This window comes from Archocentrus centrarchus, chromosome 13 (assembly GCF_007364275.1).
Source record: "Archocentrus centrarchus isolate MPI-CPG fArcCen1 chromosome 13, fArcCen1, whole genome shotgun sequence".
In the NCBI taxonomy this organism is placed as follows: domain Eukaryota; kingdom Metazoa; phylum Chordata; class Actinopteri; order Cichliformes; family Cichlidae; genus Archocentrus; species Archocentrus centrarchus.
This window is the reverse complement of record NC_044358.1, coordinates 22,599,142-22,621,578: the sequence shown is the minus strand read 5'-3', so window position 1 is coordinate 22,621,578 and position 22,437 is coordinate 22,599,142. Positions and strand designations below refer to the sequence as shown.

Here is a 22,437-nt window from a genome sequence, read left to right as displayed (position 1 = left end):
GTTCTGTGTAATAAGCAGGAATCAGGGCTGCAAAATGCAAAACCGACTGTTTCTATGCAATAACCTATTAAAGCAAACTACAAGAAGTGTGAGCATTATCTGGAAATGCTCATGGTAGTTTCTGTGTATTAAGCAGGAATCAGGGCTGCAAAATGCAAAACCGACTGTTTCTATGCAATAACCTATTAAAGCAAACTACAAGAAGTGTGAGCATTATCTGGAAATAATGGTGGTAGGTTCTGTGTAATAAGCAAGAATCAGGCTTGTAAACTGACTGTATTTATTGCCAAGTTAATCACTGAATAAAACAAAAGTCAAGAGTTCTGATGATGAACTGGAAACACATGGAAAATGCTAAACTACCTGTTTGAAAAACATTAAGTATTAGATTTAAAAAAATAAACATGCATAAAACACTCATTAAAAGCTCGCTGGAAAATAACTGCATTGTATTTGTTTGAGGATCACAATATTAAGCATAGCTAAGAGGTCTATTTAAAATAGTTTTTGAAATTGCATAGGAGTGTAGAAGATCCTCTGTCACAGCACATTTTATATCTGGATGACAATGGAATACATATTTTAAATGTCCAATACACAAAAACAAAATGCCATCCATCTATGCATTTTTTCCAGGGGAGCTGGACCCTGTCTCAGCTGTCATTTGCGGGAGATGGGCTACACATTGGACAGGTCACCAGTCTGTCATCGGGCTAATGCCGAGACGAACTATTCACATTTACAACTAGGGTCAATTTACACAGTCAGACCTAGAGCTAATCACCAATTTATCTAACCCCATGCATGACTGTGGGAGGAAGCCAGAGTAGCCAGAGAGAGCCCACACAGATCTGGAGATAACATACAAACTCCATGCAAAAAGGCTCCAGCCACAGGGGTGATGTTATTGTACTGGATGTATGGCTCTTATATCCTTGAAAAGGCGACCAAGGGGTCCATTTCTGTGTTGTCTACCCAGCCAGTAGTTCCACTCAATAAAATGTAGGATCTCTCTCAGTGACTTCTCAGTCATGTTGCCTCTGAAACGGTACACCTCTTGCTTAAAGGTTCTCCAGGACCTTTCTATATGCTGGGTATGTGCTCCTGTAGCAGGGTGAACAAAAAACCTCTGGTGATTGACTTGGTAGTGTATTGTATGACACCCATGTTGCCTCAGTCTGCAGTAGGAACGCCAAGAGTCACTCAAAATTGTACTTGCAGGTCTAACATATCGCTGTATAATAGGAAGTAGTCTTTCAGAATTTTGTCTGCGAACAAATTTCAACACAGGCCTCCTTCTCCGTTGATTGACTTCCAACAATCCAAAAACCCAGCCTCTCCTGCGCCAAGTAGCACCAAATCGCCCGCGTGCATACTGAAAAATTAGAAGTTTTTGGAAAGAGGACAGTGTTAAGGCATGATTTATTTGCAGTTGTCTGAACAACAATTTCATAGCTACAGATGTACCTATCACCATTATTCACCAATTAATATCTTAAATAAATTCATATCTTTACCTTTCTCTTGTGACAAAACTTGCTCTCATCAATGACAACAAAACCATGTCTTCCACCTATTCTCATTTTCCCCCTCCTCTTCAGGTGCTTAACTGCTTGCACACACACCCTCCTTAGTGTCTTGGACATCTTGGACAAAGTGCGGCTGCTTCCACAGACTCCCTCTTCAATTAAGTCCACTTGCCTCAGTCTTAGCCCTTGTGCAAACCTGCAGCAATGTAGTAAACCTATATGAATAATGTTAATGTGATATTAACACAGTTTATTACTGACTTCTTAATCATGTAAAAGGTGTTACTGTTATGTCACATGTATGAAATTATTATAAAATAATAATGTGGTAGAATAGAAGGGATATTACTAAAGGTGGTTCTACACACTACTTAATCATGGGGTGTACTTAGTTAGTACTTAATTTTCATATACTGCTTCTTCATTTTTGCGTAGCTTTTATTAAATAAATAATGAAATGTTGTTGCTGCTCATTCAAGGTTGCATTTACCTAATTTTACAACAGTTTGTGTTTAATATTATGCTATGAGTCAAAATAGTTTACTACATGCAGTACATATGTACTTACTGTTTATCATGACTATATGTATGTCTGTGTAACAAACCTATGCATGAACATCATCCAAGAAGTCAAGGAGGAGCGAGAGCCTGAGAAAATAGACCCATCTCTTATGGATTTGGACATGAATCTATTATGTCTTCGACACACCCTTTGAACAAAATATGCCATTTGGTAAAACATAATGAATACATGAATTAATACATTAAATATCAATAAACAACAATAATAATATTTTAAATTTTTGTGACTGTGCTGATTAGCTGATGGTATTTTACAAAATGTCTTACTAAAGTACTTTCAAAGTACTCTCCAAATGCAAGTAACTAACCTAGAAATGTGTAATTCAGGCATATGGAAGACATAGGTCAAATTTAAGAAATTTATAGGAAATCAAGAACTTACCAGCGATATCCATCTCTTGTGTTGCCACCTTTTCTCATTTTCATTTTTCTTTCACACAGAGAGCATCTCTTCTTTTTTGAGAGTAATTTCAGTTTTTGAAGCCATTTTATAAGTACAAGCTTCTTCTTATTTCCCCTTTGTGTTATGTTTAATAATTTTTCAGCGGTGTTCATGTTGAATGGACTGCAAGTCGAGTATGAATCACATACTGGCGCCAGATAGTAAAGCAGCTGTCTGGTCCGTCAGTTAATGGTCCCCCATTCACTCTGCTTCCACGGCAGTAAGAAAAGTAAATAAAAAATAATAAATAACTTCATTCTTTAAGTGCAAAAAGCAAATTTATTTGGATTTATTGTCAATTTAGATTCAGTTAAGTGGGACAATGTACCCTGTTTTCGTTACAGCCGTAGGAGTGCCTGTGCATCACTTTAAATCTTCCCCCTCCAAACTAAGCTCTGCTGGAAAGAACCGGCTGCCAGTAGGTGGCAGACTGCGGTCTGGTGGGAATATGCACATTTTCTTTTATCTCTGGAGGAGAGAGAAAGAAGAAGTTGGCGCCAACAGCCACACTTTGCCTCCTTTTTTGGCGTACCTCACAGTTCCAAGCTGGCAAAAACCACTGGATTACAAGAGTGTCTTTGGAATAAAATCGCCATACTTTCTACTGTTGTAAGGTTGCAAGGTAAGAACATGAATTCTTAATATTACAGAAAATTATGCACATTTTTGTCTTTTTTTGATAACATGCTGTGATGTTTCGGGGTTGGCACATTTTTATTATATATATATATATATACATACATACAACGAAGGAACTAGTTTGTGTCAGTCTGAATCACTGTGTGGTTTATTTTGATCCTGATAATTGATGTTTTGAGGTTTGTCAAAAAATACTTGATATTGGACCATTGTGTATATGTGTAGACCCAGAGGGTTATTGGTTTATAGTCAGGTGTATTTCCTGTATCCTTATTTAAAAAAAAAAAAAAAAAGTTAAATTCTGCACTTTGTATTTGCTTAACTATATTACTGGCTCATTATTAACGATAGCCATTAAATATTCCAAAGTTACCAGTAAACCATTGAATGTTTCCAATACAATATTCTAACATTTCAGAGCCATGCCTTTAAGAAGAAGGTACAACACAGCCAACCAGGTACATCCATCTGTGAGTGCTGATGGCAGTGCTGGATCTGCACAGGTGGAACAACTTGACAATGTAGAGGGTAAAGGAGAAAGTAAGTATACAATCTTATCCACAAGCATTAATTGACTACACTCATGTAGGCTTTTTCAGTATGACACCTTTAATGCACCAGTATTTATAAATCACTACCCCCTAATTCTATACTCCTCTCAAACTTCCTACAGTTCACTATTAAGTCTTCAAAAATACAGGGGGAAAATACCTATCATTACTCATTTTTGTAAGCGCAAACTGTCATATATGTTAAAAAGCATTCTGTTGTAGAATTTGACTGTATTCACAAGTAAAGTTTGAAGCAAAAGTTAGTATTTATTGGCAGCCATAGACTGAAACGTAACATATATTTTAGAATCTGCTAATAACACAACAGTGAAGACACCGAAATAATTTAATTGTTGTAGAAGAAGAACATTATGGAAAAGAGAAACTCAAACAAAAAACCCAACAATGTTGCCATACATTGTATAATACAATTAAAACATCAAAATTGATTCCTTGGTTTTCATTGTATCTAAACTTTTGTTTTGTGATGATATATATATTTTTTACCATTATAGCGCCAGGAACTCCATCTACGTTGGCTCCAACTGCTACAGCAATAATTCAGCAGCTAAGAGACAAAATTACTGTCCTTGAAGATGAAAGAAATTTCCTCAGAGAACAGCTGAAAAAGCACTGGATAACATCCCTACTACTTCAGGTGAAACACAGAAATTGTGATCTGCTTTGATTGATTGATAATTTAAAAATGCAATATGGCTTATATATATATATATATATATATATAAAAACAGAGGACACCTACAATCTAAAGCCTCATCCATTTTTTTAGAGTTTATAATCTAACCTGTTGAAGAACTTCAACTGTCAGTCATCTTCCATCAGTCCGGTCAATGAAAAAAATGGTTTGTTTTAGAGTCGTGGCCAAAGGCTTCAGCAGTTGCAACACTAAGAAAGCAAAATTTATTTGCCAGTAACAGTTTTTGAAAAATATGAATTGCTTGCGAGTTAGCACTCTGTGTTGACCCTGCGACAGGCTAGCGACCTGTACAGGGTGTACCCTGCCTCTTGCCCTATGTCAGCTGGGAGAGGCTCCAGCCCCCCCGTGACCCTGAAAAGGATAAGCGGAAGAGAATGGATGGATGGATGGACGGACGAATTGTTTGTGATAGATTTTCACTGTGTCATAGACACATTTATAAATAATTTAATATAAACATGTAAAAGTAGATGGATACAAAACTTTGTGCCATTGTCACAACTTTTGATCACAACTGTATACTCCACTTGTCTCTTTTTCACAGTACACTTTATTTTATTTTTTTATTTATTTATTTTTTACAATTCTCAGCAAAACGACATCATTCCCCCTCAAGTTCCAGTTCCTCAGATTCATCAGCCTCAGACTCTGAGTCGTCTTCTTCACCGAGTGACGGGAAAAAGAGCAAGAAGGCCAAGAAGAAGAAGAAGAAGAAAGTGTCACAGTTTGGCAAAAGAAGTATGTTATGTAGCAGTTAACATTCTTTTTTTACATTTTTTTTAGAAAATGTCAGATTTGCTGACACAGTCATATAGCTATGTGTCACAGTGAGTTCTGTCTTGTATGACTGCTCAGTTGTGTGATTTAACATTTTAGGTATTAAGAGTGTAAATATTGGAAACAATTCAACACATATATACTTACTTGTTCATACCTCTGGATGTGTTGTGATTGTTTTGTTCTTGGCTTTTACAGTGAAACACCCAGAAGATGTCAAACACAGGTATATGTTTGTTCTTAAAACATTCAAGAAAACACACAGCCTGAACCGAAGTTGTGAAAAACTCAACGTGGATCGAAACACTATTGCCTACACAGCCATCATTGCTGAAGTCCTTTTGGTAGCGGACAGCGAGGAGAAATGTAGGGTTCCACCCTTTACTGGCGGCTCACTCCTTAAGTATGCAAAAGAGGTGAAGGTTTTCCTTGATGATGAGCCAGAGTTAAGAGCAAGAATAGACAAAAAGAAAAAAGAGAGAGAGTTGTTGCCCATCTCTTACAAAATCAAAGGGAATTAGGAAGTTCTTCTTGCTTTTTTCTATTTTTTTGTCACAACCTTTTGAGAAAATGTTTGCAGTTTTAACATGAATAGTTTAGTTAATGAGAAGTCTGTTTTTTCCAGCTATTTCCAGGATTGGATGATGTTTTATTAATTTCTTTGTGATAACTATTCATGTGTGATAAGTTTTTCTTTGAATATTACCCATAAGAAGTGAAACCATAGGGTTGTTTTATTGATTTACTTTGTTTTATTTTTTCGCATGTCTTTGTGTTGTTGATGTTGGTTGTTTGTTTGTATTTTCATTTTGTAAATCCTGATCTCATATCTTAGAATACAATATTTCTTTATTTACTTATGTTCAGGCATTGATCAAGTTATCATTTTTATAAGGTTGATTCAAGTTTATCCATGTTGTGTTATACAGACATTGCTTTGTTCTTTAAGGAAAATGACAATAAAACTGCAAGTTCATGAAGGAATTTGGTCAGCATTTTTAGTTTAGTATATGTAAACAAGCAGAAATTTCTTCTTGTAATCTGATGGTTTTTGCAGTTATTGCTATAGAACCTACCACCATTATTTCCAGATAATGCTCACACTTCTTGTAGTTTGCTTTAATAGGTTATTACATAGAAACAGTCGGTTTTGCATTTTGCAGCCTGATTCCTGCTTATTACACAGAAACTACCACCATTATTTCCAGATAATGCTCACACTTGTTGTAGTTTACTTAAATAGGTTATTGCATAGAAACAGTCGGTTTTGCATTTTGCAGCCCTGATTCCTGCTTAATACACAGAAACTACCATGAGCATTTCCAGATAATGCTCACACTTCTTGTAGTTTGCTTTAATAGGTTATTGCATAGAAACAGTCGGTTTTGCATTTTGCAGCCCTGATTCCTGCTTATTACAAAGAAATTACCATAAATATTTCCATTTAATAAGCCAAAGCATTAAGCATAATATTTAGGCTATTAAGCAAAGCAGAATGCTGAGAACCTAAGGTATAAGTAATTCAAGCCTTATAACATGGTAATACCATCCTATTATGTTAAAACATTAGCCAATATTACTTCATAAATTTGCGTTTATTACAATTTATTAAAAATTATGAAAAGTTAAATGCATAAACATTACTTCCTTATTGCTATCTCCATACAATATTTTTACCACATTTTTAAGCTACTATTACTAAAGGGTTAGCCTCATGGGCATATCTCTGTTTCCACAGCATTACCATCAGTTTTGGGGGCCTTACGATCCATTTACATAAATTTCAGTGGAATATTACTCAATTGTAACCGCTGTTGTTACCAGCAGTATTACTTGATATTAGCTGGTAATTACCTTGATAATTGGATGGCAATAACCGTTAAATTTCCTCATTATTACCTTCTGTTTCCAGCTTTTTCGCTGTTGTTACTAGTGGTATTACTTGGATATTAGCTGGTAATTACCTTGGTAATTGGATGATAATGTCCTGTATATTACCCCATTATTACCTTTTGTTTCCAGCTTGTTACCCCATTATTACCCCCTTATTACCACATTATTACCGAGCTGTAATAGAAAGTGCTACCGATATCTTTTTTTGTCATTGCAGAATACAGTGAAATTTTGTTGGAGCCATCCTCCAGGTGCCCAAATGATAAATTATAGGAGATAGAAAATAAGAAATTTAAACTGAATAAATAAGGATCTGGTATTTACAGTGTGCAGAGGTTGTATGATATGATAATTTAGTAAGCAAAAGCAGTATGAAAGTCACAGAAACTACCTATTTGATATGGTCAGAGTTCAGCAGTGTAACAGCTCTGTGGAACAAGCTGTTTTTTAGTCTTGAGGTTTTGGCGTACCGTGTCCTATAGCACTTCCCAGAAGGCAGGTGTGAAGTGGCAGTGTGCTGTCCCTGATTATGGCTGTGACCCGCCTAGTGCAGCAGATCCTGTATATATCTTCTAGTCTGGGGAGCTGGGTGCTGGTGATCCTCTCAGCAGTCTTGATAATGCGCTGGAGAGCTTTCCTGCTGTCTACAGTGCAACTGGCTGCATTGCATACATTACGTGAGGACAGACTCACTGACTGACCTGTAGAAGCTCACCAGCAGCTGTTATGGGAGTTGCCCTCGCTTCACGCACCTCAGGAAGTGAAGCCTCTGGAGACCTTTGTTGACTGTTACTGTGGTGTTGATGGTCCAGATCATGTCATGGCTGATGTTGACCCTGTGGTACTTGCATGACCTCCACTCTCTCGCCAGTGATGGTGATGGAATGATGGATGAGGGGCCTCAGTCTCCTGAAGTCCAAGATCAGCTCCCTCATTTTTGCTGCATTGAGGATCAGGTTGTTCTCTCGGCTCCAGTTCTCCAGGTTCTCGAACTCTGTTCTGTAGGCAGCCTCATCGCTGGATGTAATCCTGTCTACCACAATGTTGTTCTTTGCAAACTTTATGATGGTGCTGGTCTCGTGGTCGGTTTGCAGTCCTGTGTGTAGAGGGAGAAGAGGAAATGGATCAACACACAGCCCTATGGCACACCAGTGATCAGGGTGATGCTGGAGGAGACCCCATGCACACAGTCTGGTGTCCAAGACCCAGCTGCTCAGGTGTGTTTGGCTATTCCTACCACTAGCTCTAGTGCAACAACTACTTGTTAATTTTGATGTCATATAATACACCTTGTTTTGGTAATAACAAACATGAAAGTCAATATTATCACCAAGTCTTATTCTTTTTACTTCTTAAAATGGAGAATTGCATTGAAAGAGTACATTTTGACAAATTTGTGACTAAACCTCACCTTTTAAATGTTACTGGCAAGTTACAGGGGCTGCTGCGTCTAGTGGTGGCTAAAGTGCAGGCAGTTATTGATTAGCCAATCACACAGAAAAAAGGGCATTACTTCACTTTTTTGGCTTGTGTAGTTAGTACTGTGAATTCTGTTGGAAATTCTTTGACATGGTAGCTCCTGTCACAGGCTTCATTCATCCACTGAAGCCCCTTCATGTAGTCATTTGCTTGTCAGTCTGGTAATGCATCTGCAGTACACCAGCAGTACCTGATTTTGTACTTTAAATAGGATGTTGACACAAGTGCATATGGTGTGGGTGCTATTCTTCTACCTGAAGACCAGCAGGGCATAGATCACCCCATCTTCTACTTCTCAAAAAGTTCAGTAAACATCAGCTAAATAGCAGCAACACTGGGAAGAACCAAAAGGGAGCCTTTGTCTGGCTGCTGCTTTCCTTGCAAAGCTTTAAAATTAGTATCGGGTCTCTTTCACTTTCATTTCAAGCTTTTATGGACTATAATCCATTAGCATTTCATTTTCAGATATATAACTCAAACCAGAGTACACTGATCCCTTATTCTGCAGTATTTTAATATGCTGATTGACCACAAGAAAGGCTCAGAGTAATTGCATATGTCTTATCCATAACTGAATAATTTTCCTCCAATAAACATTACAGATTCATGTTTAATTTTTGGGAAAGCATCTGGTGTGACTGCTGTTGCACGTTTGTTATTTGTGTAACTGGTCTGTATTATTTTTCCTAATGAAAAACTTTAGGTTAGATTGAGTGTGTGTATGGTAATTAGCATGCACAGGTACAGCAGCTGGTGTGGCAACCTACCGATTGTAGATGATTGTCTTTAGCCTGATAACAATATTCTACATAAAAAGCCAAGATGACTGTTTCCTTCATTCATCTTTCCCTTTTTTTTTTTTCCCTTATTCCAACAAGCCACATCTATATCTAATCTATATCTAATCTCTAAGACCTTTGGATTTACATGAAATGCTAGCAACAACTTTAGCAGTTTTATCAAACACTATTCAAATCAGACAAATGAGCTACTTACTGTTGTTATATTGCGTTGTAAAAGGACAACCTGACACTCTCCTGTCCACTCCACAGACTGCCTGTTCAGAGAACCTGTCATATTATCTGAATGAACTATTACAGTGGAGCCTGAACCCATTGTGAGTCAAGCTCTGCAACCAGATATGTACAGCTGTTTCACTGAGAGACCATCTGGCAGCAACATAAGCGCCTTTTATATGTGATCACATTTTGGAAAATTTGGTTTACTCACTTGATTATAAAAACGATTTTCCCTTTATCTTAGGAGTAATGTTCATTATGATAATTTGTTTGAGTTGGAATTTGAGTTTATTTATTTAGTAGGGACAATGCACATTAATAAACAATCCTGTAAATGTGCCAGAATTAGCCAAAAAGGCTATTTTTCATCTGTTGTCACTGGACAAACCACAATTTGTCATGCTAAAAAACAAACAAGTTATACAACCAAGATTAAAATGACTAAACTACACAAAATTGAAAATTGATTGTTAAATCATAAAAAGTATATGATAAGTGTATAACAGATTAACGGGACAGTAGTGCAGAGGCTTCAGAACTTGTCTTTGAATCCTCCAGTTTTAAAGATCTATTCAGCATTAAAGTAATCTAGTGACAGTTGTTAGTATTCCCAACTGTTAATAGTTAATTCAGCAAACTTTATTTTCCAAATTCTAAATGTTGCTGCCATGGTTAAACTTGGTTTAATGCAGTGACCTGAACTGTTCATCAAAGTGACCGATCACATTTGGCTCCACCAAAACGGTCAGTTGATTTGAGCGAACACGATTCAGCTCAGAAGGCAGAGAGTTCCCCAGGAGAGTGTGAAACTGTAGCACTGTGCGCAAAGCAGACAATTGTGTGCGCCATGGCTTTTTTGTGTGTGTGGGTGCTGAGTTCTACACGTGTGGATTATTAAATTTCTGCACGAGGAATGATACCATAAAATTAAATTATTTGCTTGAATTAGGTTTTTTCTCACGTGTGACTTTGACATAAATATAATTCCATACTGAACTCTTAGCTTACCCATTCCACCCATACACACCTCACCTGTCATCTCCGGCTCCTCATCCTCGCTGCAGCTGCAATGACTGCCAGCTAGTTCTCCGTCACCACAGCAATTACCTCTGTCCTGCAGCCAGACTTCACCGTCAGCAGCCTCTGCTCTCCAGAAAGTCTCCATTGCTGTTTTCGGCTTCCAGCCAAACCATGTGAGGTATCCTGTCCCTTCTGCCATCGTAGGCCACTGGCCCAGCCACCAGTGGGTCTTCATCACCACTGTCGTCGGCCTCCAGCTGAGTTTCCTGAGCGGTTTCCTCACCTTTGCCCATGTCAGCCTCCTGCCTGGCCCCCTGAGATGCTTTGCCTCAGCCACTGGCCTCCAGAGTTGCTCCATCCTCAGCCCATAAGTCTTGTCTTAGGCCTGGTTGTCTGATATTCTCATACCAAAGCTAACTTCAGCTTTGGAAGTATATGATACTTGATGAGTTTTTTGAGACCTCTACATCATCAGTGTGGACCCCCCCCCCCCCCCCCCCCCCCCCCCCCACACACACACACACACACAGAAACGCACACACAAAAACCCTAAATAAATTTCTCGATACCTTTTTAAGCAATAAATTGCAAAAACAGACAAAAAAATACTGAATACAAATATTCTAATTAAAACTCTTATATGGAAGCTGATATTTAATTCTTTAATTTTTTTTTAAATGAATAAACACTCCAGTTTCAAAAAATGTGAATTTTCTGGCAATTATTTATGGTTCTGGCTTTACAGGGTTAACATGTTGTTTCTTTGGCTGCTTGGGACTTGGGTAAGATGGATCTCTTTCATATTGTGTCTCAGCCACTCTAGATGGGATATAACATGACAATGAATTAGCAGTCACTTTGTATTCAAAGCATTAGCTGGGGCTTCAGCTTTAAGTACCGGCTGCCAAAATGAGTGTGCACAACATCTGGAAGGTGAAGAACTCAGAAATCTGGGATAACACTGAATATAATCACATGGCCACATCCAATACACAGAAGAACTTAAGAAGACAGAATTAAAAATCCTAACAGGCCCAGAAACATACTTTCTCTATTAGTATAAGAAAAATTTAAATGATCCAGGCAATATACATATCTACATATACTATGGTGGATTAGGAACTCTATGGAAAAATAAAGGACTGCTGGTTGTTATATGAGGGTTCAAGGCTCAATTCCTTGTTGTTTGTCACACAATGTATATTGAACAAAGATTCACTGCCTCTCACTATTGGGTGAAAATCATTTTCAGCAGTGAGACACCTGTGGCCTAATACAGTTCGCAGAATATTCACTCTTTGAACATGTTAATGGTCTGTCACAAAGAATGAATGTTATTTTTCAATGTCTATTATTAATTAAAGTTGTCAATATTAAGTGAACATCGCAACTTTTGATTTTCCTGGAAAAATTCATCTCAAATCCTTTGCATACCTCATGCTGTTGTAAAAAAAAAAAAAAAAAAGAGAATTGTTTTAAGTAACTTTACAATCAGACGGCACTGTGGCGGTGCAATCCTTCTTGCTATGTGCCTCATAGCAAGAAGGTCCTGGGTTGAAGTCACAACTGGGGCCTTTCTGTGTGGAATTTACATGCTCTCCCCATGTCTGTCTTCTTTCCTGGTACCCTGGCTTCCTCCCACAGTCTAAAGAGATGCATGGAGGTAGGTTAACTGGTGATTCTAAATTGACCACAGGTGTGAATGTGAGTGTGAATGGTGTTAACCTGTCCAAAGTGTACTTTGCCTTTTGCCTGTGATAGCTGGGGTAGGCTCCACTCACTACATGACCCTGAACTGAAAGTGAAAGAAAATGGACAGAAGGATCGAACGTCACAAAATAAAACTTTTTATATAAACATTAAAAAAATAAATACTTTTAAAAGCATGGCAAATAAAAATAATACTAAAAACAGACAATGACACAATGACATACATATATATAGACATACATATTTGAATGTTTTATAGCTGTACCATTCAACGTGTCTGTTTGGAGGTTTTAATTTTTAATTTACTCAATTAAGCTTTTATTACCTTTTATTACCTATATATATATATATATATATATATATATATATATATATATATATATATATATATATATATATATATATGTGTGTGTGTGTGTGTATAAAATGTATAAAAATAAAAAATCCCAACTTGCCCCTACAGGCGGTCTATTTTGCCCTTCAAGCTTGGGTCCTCTACCAGAGGCCTGGGAGCTTGAGGGTCCTGCGCAGTATCTTAGCTGTTCCCAGAACTGTGCTGTCTGTTCTGGACAAAAATTTTCCAACTTCACTTCAAATCAACAGACAGTTGAAGCTTGGACACAGCTGGGTGTTCCAACAGATCAGTGATCCAAAACTGGCTTTGGAATGGCTAACATTAAGCTTCTGGAACGGCCTTCCCAAAGCCCAGACTATTGAAAATTTGTGGACTATGCTTAAAAGTTGGGTCTGTGCCAGGAAACCAACCAGTTTTAAATGAATTCTACTTCTGCCAAGAAGAGTGGTCAAATATCCAACCAGAATTATAAAACAAACTTGCTAAACGACATTTAAACAAATATTTGTGGGTGTACGTATCTTTGTCTTAAATATTTGATTAGAATAATGCTAGTTGCCACATATGCTCAGTGTCATATTATGAATGTATATAAATATGATAAGATTAAAATAAAAACAACAACATACGATATAGTAGAAATATGATATAGAATGCATCTCACACACATGCACACACAAAACTTTTGGAAACATGCATCACTTGGGGCAACGGTATGTTTGCATGTCACTTGTTTGTTAGCGTGTAGATTAGAAAAACAACATGTTGTTTTAATCTGAATCAGTCATGAATAACAATGTGCACTGAAGCATAAGGGCGTGCACTTGGGATGCACTTAAACTTGTTTTTGAGCATATTATGAAAGGGAGCCTGTGTTATGACATCATTCTAAACCTGCCAATTTACTTTTTGCCCAGAGGGCTGAGAGGGAAACAAGGGGCCAGGTGGGCAAGCAAAGACAAGCAAGTGTTTCCAATAAGGCAGATGACATCTTGGCCTGAAGCAACGAAACAGGAGCTCACCAGGTGTCGCGTTGAAAACTAATTAATGTGAACATTTTTTAATTGAAGGTTACCTTGCGTCTCTCAAAACAATTAGCATTGATACATTAATTAGCAAGACTGCAGCAAGACACCATTCTGTGTCACCTGCAATTATTTGTTTAATATTGGGGAAGAGAAAATATTTCTTTTAAGTTAACTTTAAGAAACACAACACCATTCACAGGTGTCAGTGTTTTCACAATAAACATGAATTTTATCACTCATCTAATTTATGTGCAAGCCAAAGTAACTGACAAAATATGTATCATATGTGCCATATAATAATTGCAACAATACCATAAAATATACAGGATACTTTATGATGTAAATATACATACATACATTAAAGTTCATTACATTTACAAGGATTAAAAATATCAGTATAAGAGTTACAATCTTCATTGTATCTCTAATTTCTGCTGCATACTTTCTACTGGATTTTCCTATACCAAAAATTGAAATATAATTGCCAGTTTGGAATACAGCAGTTATCTGGCTGTAAAACCTGGTGATCAGAAAAGGGAAAAATCATCTTTTTATTCTCCAAGCACGGTTCTTCTCATCTGCAGTTTACCTGGTTATAGCCTTTACAAACTAATCCTCACATCATCAATTCTTTGCTAAATGTCATATTTTGATAAGGACACTTGGGCTTGTGAGTGTCTCTTAGTATTCACCATAAAGCCAGGTCAGAATGAAAAGACTTGCCACAAAAGATGACCTTAATCAAATATTCTGGGTTCTGTTGGATTTTGGCAAACAAAACAATTGCGTGCTTTTTAATATTTTAAGATTCCTTTTTGAGTTTCCACTTCACATCAGAGGATGCTCCTTTTTGTTACTGAATCTCATTCTCCTGAAGCACTGTGACATTTTACAAACATCTGAATTAACTTTAAAGGTTGATCCTGGAAGAGAAACTATTTTCACCTAAACCCGCTTTCAGCTGTGAGATTTTATGTATCAGAACATAATAAAAGATCATCTGGTCCTTACCGAGTCCTAAAATAATAACTTTACCAGTCTGTCACATTATTGTGGAGGAATATTGGCTCACTTTTCTTTACACCACTGCTTCAGTTTATGTTTGTAGACAGCTCTCTCAATGTCCAGCCACAGCATTTTCTGAACTTTGACTAGGCCATTGCAACATCTTCATAATTTGCTTTTTTAGCCATTTATTGTAGATTTGCTGCTGTGCTTGGGATCACTGTCCTGTCAGACAGGACATTGTCCAGGACAGCTCACATTTGACTCTAGGATACTTTGGTATACAGAGGAGTTTGTGGTCAACTTAATGACTGCAAGGTGCCCAGATCCTGTGTCTGCAAAACAAGCCGAAATCATCACCCCTCCACCAACATGCTTGACAGGTGGTATAGGCATTTGGGCTGATACTCTATGCTTGGTTTCCACCAAACTTGGCACTATGCATTATGGTCAAACATTTCCACTTTTGTCTCCCCTGTCCAAAGGTCATTGTTCCAGAGGTCTTTGTTTGTTTGGGTGTACCACTGCAAGCCTAAGCTGTGCTGCCACATTCTTTGTAGAGAGAAAACGTTTTTGCCTGACAACCTTTCCAAACAAGCCATACTTGTTCAGGCTTTTACTAATTGTACTGTCATTTAATATTTAACGTGCAAACTGAGGCCTGTAGAGTCTGAGGTGCAGCTCTTGGGTTTTTTTGCAGTTTCTCTAAGCACTGCACAGTTTTCCACGTGGTGGTTAATTTTTGGTGCCTTTGCTTTGAGAGTATTTCAAGATAATAATTCTTTAAAGTCACATTTCTTAAAAATATTTTTTGCACTTCATTGGCATCAACAAAACCCATTTATTTGCATATTAAAACTTCTCAGAAATACAGTTGGAATGCAGAACTTTGTACAATGTGCTGCTTAGAATAAGGCAGTCCAATCTTTAATACTATGATACTATAATAAAATACTATAATACTATAATACTTCCAATCTAAAATTTAGTTTTGTTTCATTTGTGTGTGTATTTGTTTTGACTAATAATCTTCAAGAACTGTATGCATTTCTTCTTCCTTAGCTATAATAATAATAATAATAATAATAATAATAATAATAATAATAAACCAGGATAAGCGGAAGCGAATGGATGGATGGAATAATAATAAACTTAGGCAGCAGCAGCAAAACCAGCATCATAACTGGAATATTTATTATGGCTTTCAGCAATGCTGCAACATCACCAGGAGATGTCAGTATTGCCCATTTTATCAATATGCTTTAGCCTCACAAAGAAATCACTGGTTTTTGATTGTGTACAGTATCTGTATAGTTTTTCAGGGCAGCATTTCATTAAGAAGGTTAAATATTGTTATCCAGTTATTTTATTTCTATTGAGTCAAATCTTCTTCTACAGGTAGCAAAAGCTGGACTTGTCAAACCTCATCCAACTATTTTCACTTGTGTGTTTAATAATAAGTTTGGCTGTAAAAGTGTTATTGTATGTGTGTTCTGTGTAAGAACTAGATGAGGTCATAGCTATTGTCATAATAAATCTCAAACAATTTTTAGCCGTTGTGTTTGCTTTTTATTGGACTTCTACATACAAGCACATGCACATACAAATGATCTGCTACACAAAAACAGGTTGATTAACAATAGCAATTTACAATGAAGAGATTGACTGGCCTGCACACAGACCTGACCTGATCCCCATTAAATGGCAGCACAGGTCCATTACTGTGCTAATGCACTGTTACAAAGTTATAAAGAATATAAAATATAGTGTCCAGAAGGCAGCAGAAATAAATATTTATTTGTCAGTGTTTGCCAACCTGCCCTGCCTACACCCTCATAAAACCCAACAGAATAAGTGTAGGTGTGAGAAAAATAAAAATAAAAAGACAGATGCACATTAATGCATCCACATTTAAAAAGAAAGCAAAGCAAAACAATAAAAAAGTATAAACTTAACTTCTATAACTTTCATTCCTCTTTCACAAGTTTGAAAAGTTCAAAAAGTAACATCATGGACCAATCAAATATTTTGGGCTTCAGGACACCAGTTCTCTAGTGGAGATCTTAAGGGGATTGTGATGCAACAGCCCTGAAGGCAAGTTTCCAGTATCTGCTAAGTATTCTACACGGAGTTTCTTAGTTTGTTATTGTGTTTGTGATTGGGAAGAGCCACAGGTGTAGGTCAAGTGCACCTGCACTTCAACACCTGTTTTCCTACTTAATCAGTTCCCAATAGGCTTAAACAATAGTGACTGCAAACTGTTGCATAAGCAAATATAGATCTCTGCAAACACACAAATAACATTTTTTGTAATTCAAAAGAGCCCGAGAGGCACACCAGCTGCTATTGAACATCCCTTTGGCTGAAAAACAACAATAACAAAATTAAATAACACAAGGCCCAGTGCACCACTAAATCAGTTATGCTAAATTGTTTATTTTGATCACTTGTCAAAAGTGTAACTTTAATCTCCTCATCCAAATACAAGACTTTCTTAAAAGTGGCATTTAGGGCTATAACTAAATATAACTAAAATGTAAATGTTCAAAAAGCATTTAACACTAATTCAAATCAAGGGTAATTATTGTAGTATATAGCATTATTTTGTTTTTGTTTTGCTTATCTTATCTATCTATCTATATATATATATATATATATATATATATATATATAGCCCAGATTTCTAGATGCAGGATGCCAATTCACTGAGTTGATTCCAACTGAGGTTACCGTATGTTGGTAACAAATGTTTAATACTTTCAAACGAGCTTCCTCAATTTCTCATTGCAGGCCACAAATAATAATAATAATAATAATAGTAATAAATAAAAATTAAAGAAAAAAATCCATTGGTACAGTGGATGTTTTCAAATAAGCAGAAGAAATGACCCTCACTCATTAACTCTAAAAAGGCATCATAGAGGCCTTAACTGATGTGATCATCAGACGGAAGTCTATTTTTATTTCTCTTGAGAACTTTTGTTTTTCATTTGTAATGATATGAACCTATGTGTCTGAAATAAGATAAAAATAATCAAGTAATTCAGAAAAAAGGCCCAGAAAATTAAAAACAGTAATTCTATCAGTAAAATAAATCTTTAATTTTTTATATTGTGCATTTTGCCTCCATTTTGCAGATCATTATTTATTACATTATATTTACAACAAACTCATTATTACATGACATTAATACTTTTTTTTTTTAGTATTGCATTTATTGCAACAGGGCTAATATGCTGCAATGAACATAAATGTTATGTGTATAAATAAAATAGTGTAGTAATTGTGTGTTGAAGGGGGAATTTCACTATAGCAAACAAAATCTGTTAATTTAAGGCCATAAAATAAAAGAAGTGAATGAAGGAAGGAAGGAAGAAAGGAAGGAAGGGAAAGTTAAAGATCACTTTCTGATTGAATGTATGGAAACGTTCTCTGCATTTTAAAATCAGGACCTGCTAGGCTCAACTATGTACGACCATTTTTGAATCAAGTCATATTTAAAGTATTTAAGTTTTTTTTTTTTTGTTTTATTTTGTTTTTTTTAGAATTTAGGAGAATTTTGAAGTGCAGACCTTTTAACAAAATATTTCCACTTAAATGTAATTATACAGAATGCCCCCATTGTGTTAAATAATTATCCATTGACATGTACTGTCGTTTACTTTTGTTGTCTGAACTTTTTCTCTTGTTTCATACTATTTTGGACAGTGTAATCTATAAAAAAGAACGAAAATATTTGATAATTCATTGTATGCTGTATACACTGTAAACCCAGATTTTGATTCGACTTAAAAATATTGAGTTCATATTACTTAAAATTGCCTAGTATGGGAACATTACTTGTTAATGCTGAGTAAGCTGAACTGTTTCATGTCCTTTTTTATTGTAATCAAGTTTTTAAGTGCAATCAACTGCTCCTACTGAAATAAACTGAGTTTATATTACTTGAATATCTGTCAAAAGGATAGGGGATGAGGTTGGATGGAAAAATATATGTGATGATTGATTAAAGGACATATTTTAATTTGTCTGAACTATAAAAGATAAGTTTGGTCAATTAGAACATACAATTTAGTTCAATTGGTAATGGAGTACTGCTTACTTAACAAGCTGAGTTAAAAAAATGGGTGGTGAATGATTGCTTAAACTAAGTATCTTCAGTTACTGAAACTCTGTTTTTAGTACATTCAACTTAAATCTTTCATTCCATTCCAAAAGGGCCTCAAGTACATTGAACATAGTCCACTGCACTTATTCAACTGACGCTCATTATTTTAAGGCAATTTAAGGCAATGAGTTACCTTGTTTTTTTTTTTTTAAAGTAGATTCAACTTATCCGGGTTTACAGTGTACAAATACCTCAAACCACAATACATCTAGCAATTCATAATTTCATACATGATAATATGGCAATACCCAATCAAGGTTTTCCTGTTTCTGATTGGTTAGTAAGAACCAGTGGGCCCTGTCGTGGTCTAAGATGAAATTGTGCTTTAACCCAGACATGAGTGGCTTTTCCCCACTAGGATTCATAAGTAGAAAAATGTTCCCAGTGATAACAGGGCTCGTGTTCATGGAGCTTTTAGCATTTCAAACTGCGGAGGAGGAAGTTTCTCTGTGTCAGATACTGGAGAGTCCAGAGTTTCCTCTGCTGTCAAAAGAAGGAGATGTCATGATTGGTGGAGCCTTTTCCATCCACAGCAAAATAACACAGCCTTCACTTGTCTTTACAGAGAAACCGAAACGTCTCAGATGTTCCAGGTAATTTTAAACTCTTAACAAAAATACTGAGTTTTGTGATATTAAACACAAGTTTGTAATTTGCTCTTCTTTTCTCAGTGTCAACCTTAGGGAGTTTCGATTTGCCCAAACGATGATATTTGCTATTGAGGAAATAAACAAAAACAAATTCCTTCTTCCCAATGTTTCTATTGGATATCGTATTTATGACAACTGTGGCTCAACATTATCCTCAATGCGTGCAGTGATGGCACTGATGAATGGTGATGAGTGGACGCTGGGAAAGAGTTGCTCTGGTCAGTCAGCTGTACATGCAATTATTGGCGAGTCTGAATCCTCTTCAACCATTGTGCTGTCACAAACGACTGGACCATTTAAAATACCAGTGGTAAGAGGGATGCTGATGGGTAACAATGTATATAAAATGTAAACTTTCCTTATTCTCGCTCTCTTGTGTTTCTCTATTGTGTGTACCCAGATTAGTCATTCAGCTACTTGTGAGTGTTTGAGTAGCAGGACAGATTACCCCTCATTTTTTCGAACCATTGCCAGTGACTTTTACCAAAGCCGAGCCCTCGCTCAACTGGTCAAGCACTTTGGCTGGACCTGGGTTGGGGCAATCAATAGTGATAGTGACTATGGTAACAATGGCATGGCTATCTTCCTAGCAGCGGCCCAAGAAGAAGGAGTGTGTGTGGAATATAGGGAGAAATTTCACAGGGCAGAACCAGAAAAACTTCTGAAAGTGGTTGATGTGATCCGTAAGAGCACTGCCAGGGTTATTGTTGGTTTCCTGGCCCATGTAGAGATGAACATACTTCTGGAGCAGTTGAGTCTGAACAACATCACTGGCAGACAGTTCATTGGAGTGGAGGCCTGGATCACTGCTGACAGCCTTGTGACTCCTACCAGCTTTAGTGTACTGGGAGGCTCATTGGGCTTTGCAGTGCAAAAGGCTAACATCAGTGGCATGGAGGATTTTTTAGTCAAAGGTTTTTGGGAGACAGAATTTCAGTGTAAGGAGCAGAACCAGGGCAATATGATAAATACAGCATTTTGCAAAGAAAATCAGGATCTAATGGAGCTGAGAGATTATGATGATGATGTGGCAGAGCTGAGATACTCCAGTAACATTTATAAAGCAATCTATGCTGTAGCCTATTCTCTGCACAGTATCCTAAAGTGCTCAAACAGTCAAGGGTGTCACAAGGAAGTCAATGTTACTCACGGGCAGGTAAAACTAACTAATGAATGAACATTTTCATTTCTTTGATTTGTAAATCAGAATACTGATATTAATATAATGACAATAAAGTGGTGTTTTCTGATCGTGAGGTGTTGGAGTCTCTAAAGCAAGTGAACTTTACAATTAAGAATGGGGATCGAGTATGGTTTGACAGCACTGGAGCAACGGTGGCCAGGTACGAGGTGGTAAATTGGCAACATGGACCAGATGGATCCGTTCAGTTTATACCAGTTGGCTATTATGATGCTTCCCTACCACCTGGACAGAAGTTTGTTCTTAAAACGGGAGCTATAATGTGGCCCAGAGGAAGCAGAGAGGTAAATATCTTAACTGAGAATAAAACATTTGTCTCTTCAAAAACTTTTACAAATTCCTTTTTATTGGATTCAAAGGTGCCAGCATCAGTGTGCAGTGACAGCTGCCTTCCAGGAACACATAAAGTCCTTCAAAAAGGCAAGCCTGTCTGCTGCTATGACTGTATGCCATGTGCAGATGGAGAAATCAGCAACACCACAGGTATCGCAGTTGTGAATTATGGTGATTTGCATACAGTGTTAGCTTTCTGCAGCTTATGTATCATGATCAAGTCTTCTATGGTGCTCTCACAGATCTACACTTTCAGAATGTAACTGTTTTAATGCCAATAATAGCAACAATGTTTTTTATTACAGATTCTAATAACTGCAAAAAGTGTCCTGAAGAATACTGGTCCAATCAAAACAGAGATGCATGTATACTGAAAAATGTCGAGTTTCTCTCTTTCACTGAAGTTATGGGTAAAATTCTTGTGTTTTTTACTTTGTTTGGTGTGCTCCTTACTTTAATAGTGGCAGCGCTATTCTTAATCAAGAAGGACACTCCATTGGTAAAGGCCAACAACTCTGAGCTGAGTTTCCTGCTGCTTTTCTCCTTGACTCTTTGTTTCTTGTGTTCTCTAACCTTCATTGGCCGGCCCACTGAGTGGTCCTGCATGCTGCGACACACAGCATTTGGCATAACCTTTGTACTCTGTATCTCTTGTATTCTGGGGAAAACAATAGTAGTACTGATGGCCTTTAAAGCTACACTTCCAGGCAGTAATGTGATGAAATGGTTTGGACCTGCACAGCAGAGACTCAGTGTTCTCGCTTTCACTCTCATACAGATGTTGATTTGCATACTTTGGCTAACAATAAACCCACCATTCCCCTACAAAAATATGAACAGTTACAGAGATAAAATTACACTTGAATGTGCCCTGGGGTCGCCTGTAGGGTTCTGGGCTGTGCTGGGATACATAGGGCTGCTGGCTATGTTATGTTTTGTTCTTGCTTTTTTAGCTCGGAAGCTGCCTGATAATTTCAATGAAGCAAAATTTATCACTTTCAGCATGTTAATATTCTGTGCAGTGTGGTTAACCTTTATACCAGCTTATGTCAGCTCTCCTGGGAAGTTTGCTGATGCTGTGGAAATATTTGCCATTCTGGCATCAAGTTATGGGCTACTTTTTTGTATTTTTGCACCAAAATGCTATATTATTGTACTTAAACCTGAACTGAACACAAAGAAACACATGATGGGGAAAATACAACCCAAATAAATCTAGGTAATGGTTTTATTTGACACACATTTTTGATTCACTACTCAGTGAAGTTGGTGTGACATATTAATTAACACATGATTGTTGTAAAGCTTTGTATTTTCCAGTCATGCAAAAATCTCTAA

At 36.9% G+C, this 22,437-nt stretch overlaps 2 protein-coding genes across 2 annotated transcripts; one reads left to right on the top strand and one right to left on the bottom strand.

Annotated features, from left to right (window-relative positions):
- Window positions 1-281: 281 nt before the first annotated feature.
- On the bottom strand, window positions 282-3,025 carry LOC115790903 (uncharacterized). The gene is made up of 4 exons (XM_030744911.1): window positions 2,494-3,025; window positions 2,135-2,239; window positions 1,518-1,725; window positions 282-1,375 (listed from the first exon to the last, which is right to left on the bottom strand). Exons 1-4 carry the CDS (start codon window positions 2,664-2,666, stop codon window positions 905-907), a joined length of 957 nt encoding a protein of 318 aa, XP_030600771.1. The 5' UTR covers window positions 2,667-3,025; the 3' UTR covers window positions 282-904.
- Window positions 3,026-19,350: 16,325 nt separating this feature from the next.
- LOC115790743 (extracellular calcium-sensing receptor-like) lies at window positions 19,351-22,312 on the top strand. Its single transcript, XM_030744670.1, has 6 exons — window positions 19,351-19,508; window positions 19,587-19,875; window positions 19,966-20,721; window positions 20,823-21,050; window positions 21,126-21,249; window positions 21,405-22,312. The coding sequence occupies exons 1-6, from the start codon at window positions 19,420-19,422 to the stop codon at window positions 22,310-22,312; spliced, it is 2,394 nt and encodes a 797-aa protein (XP_030600530.1). The 5' UTR covers window positions 19,351-19,419.
- The last annotated feature ends 125 nt before the right edge of the window (window positions 22,313-22,437 follow it).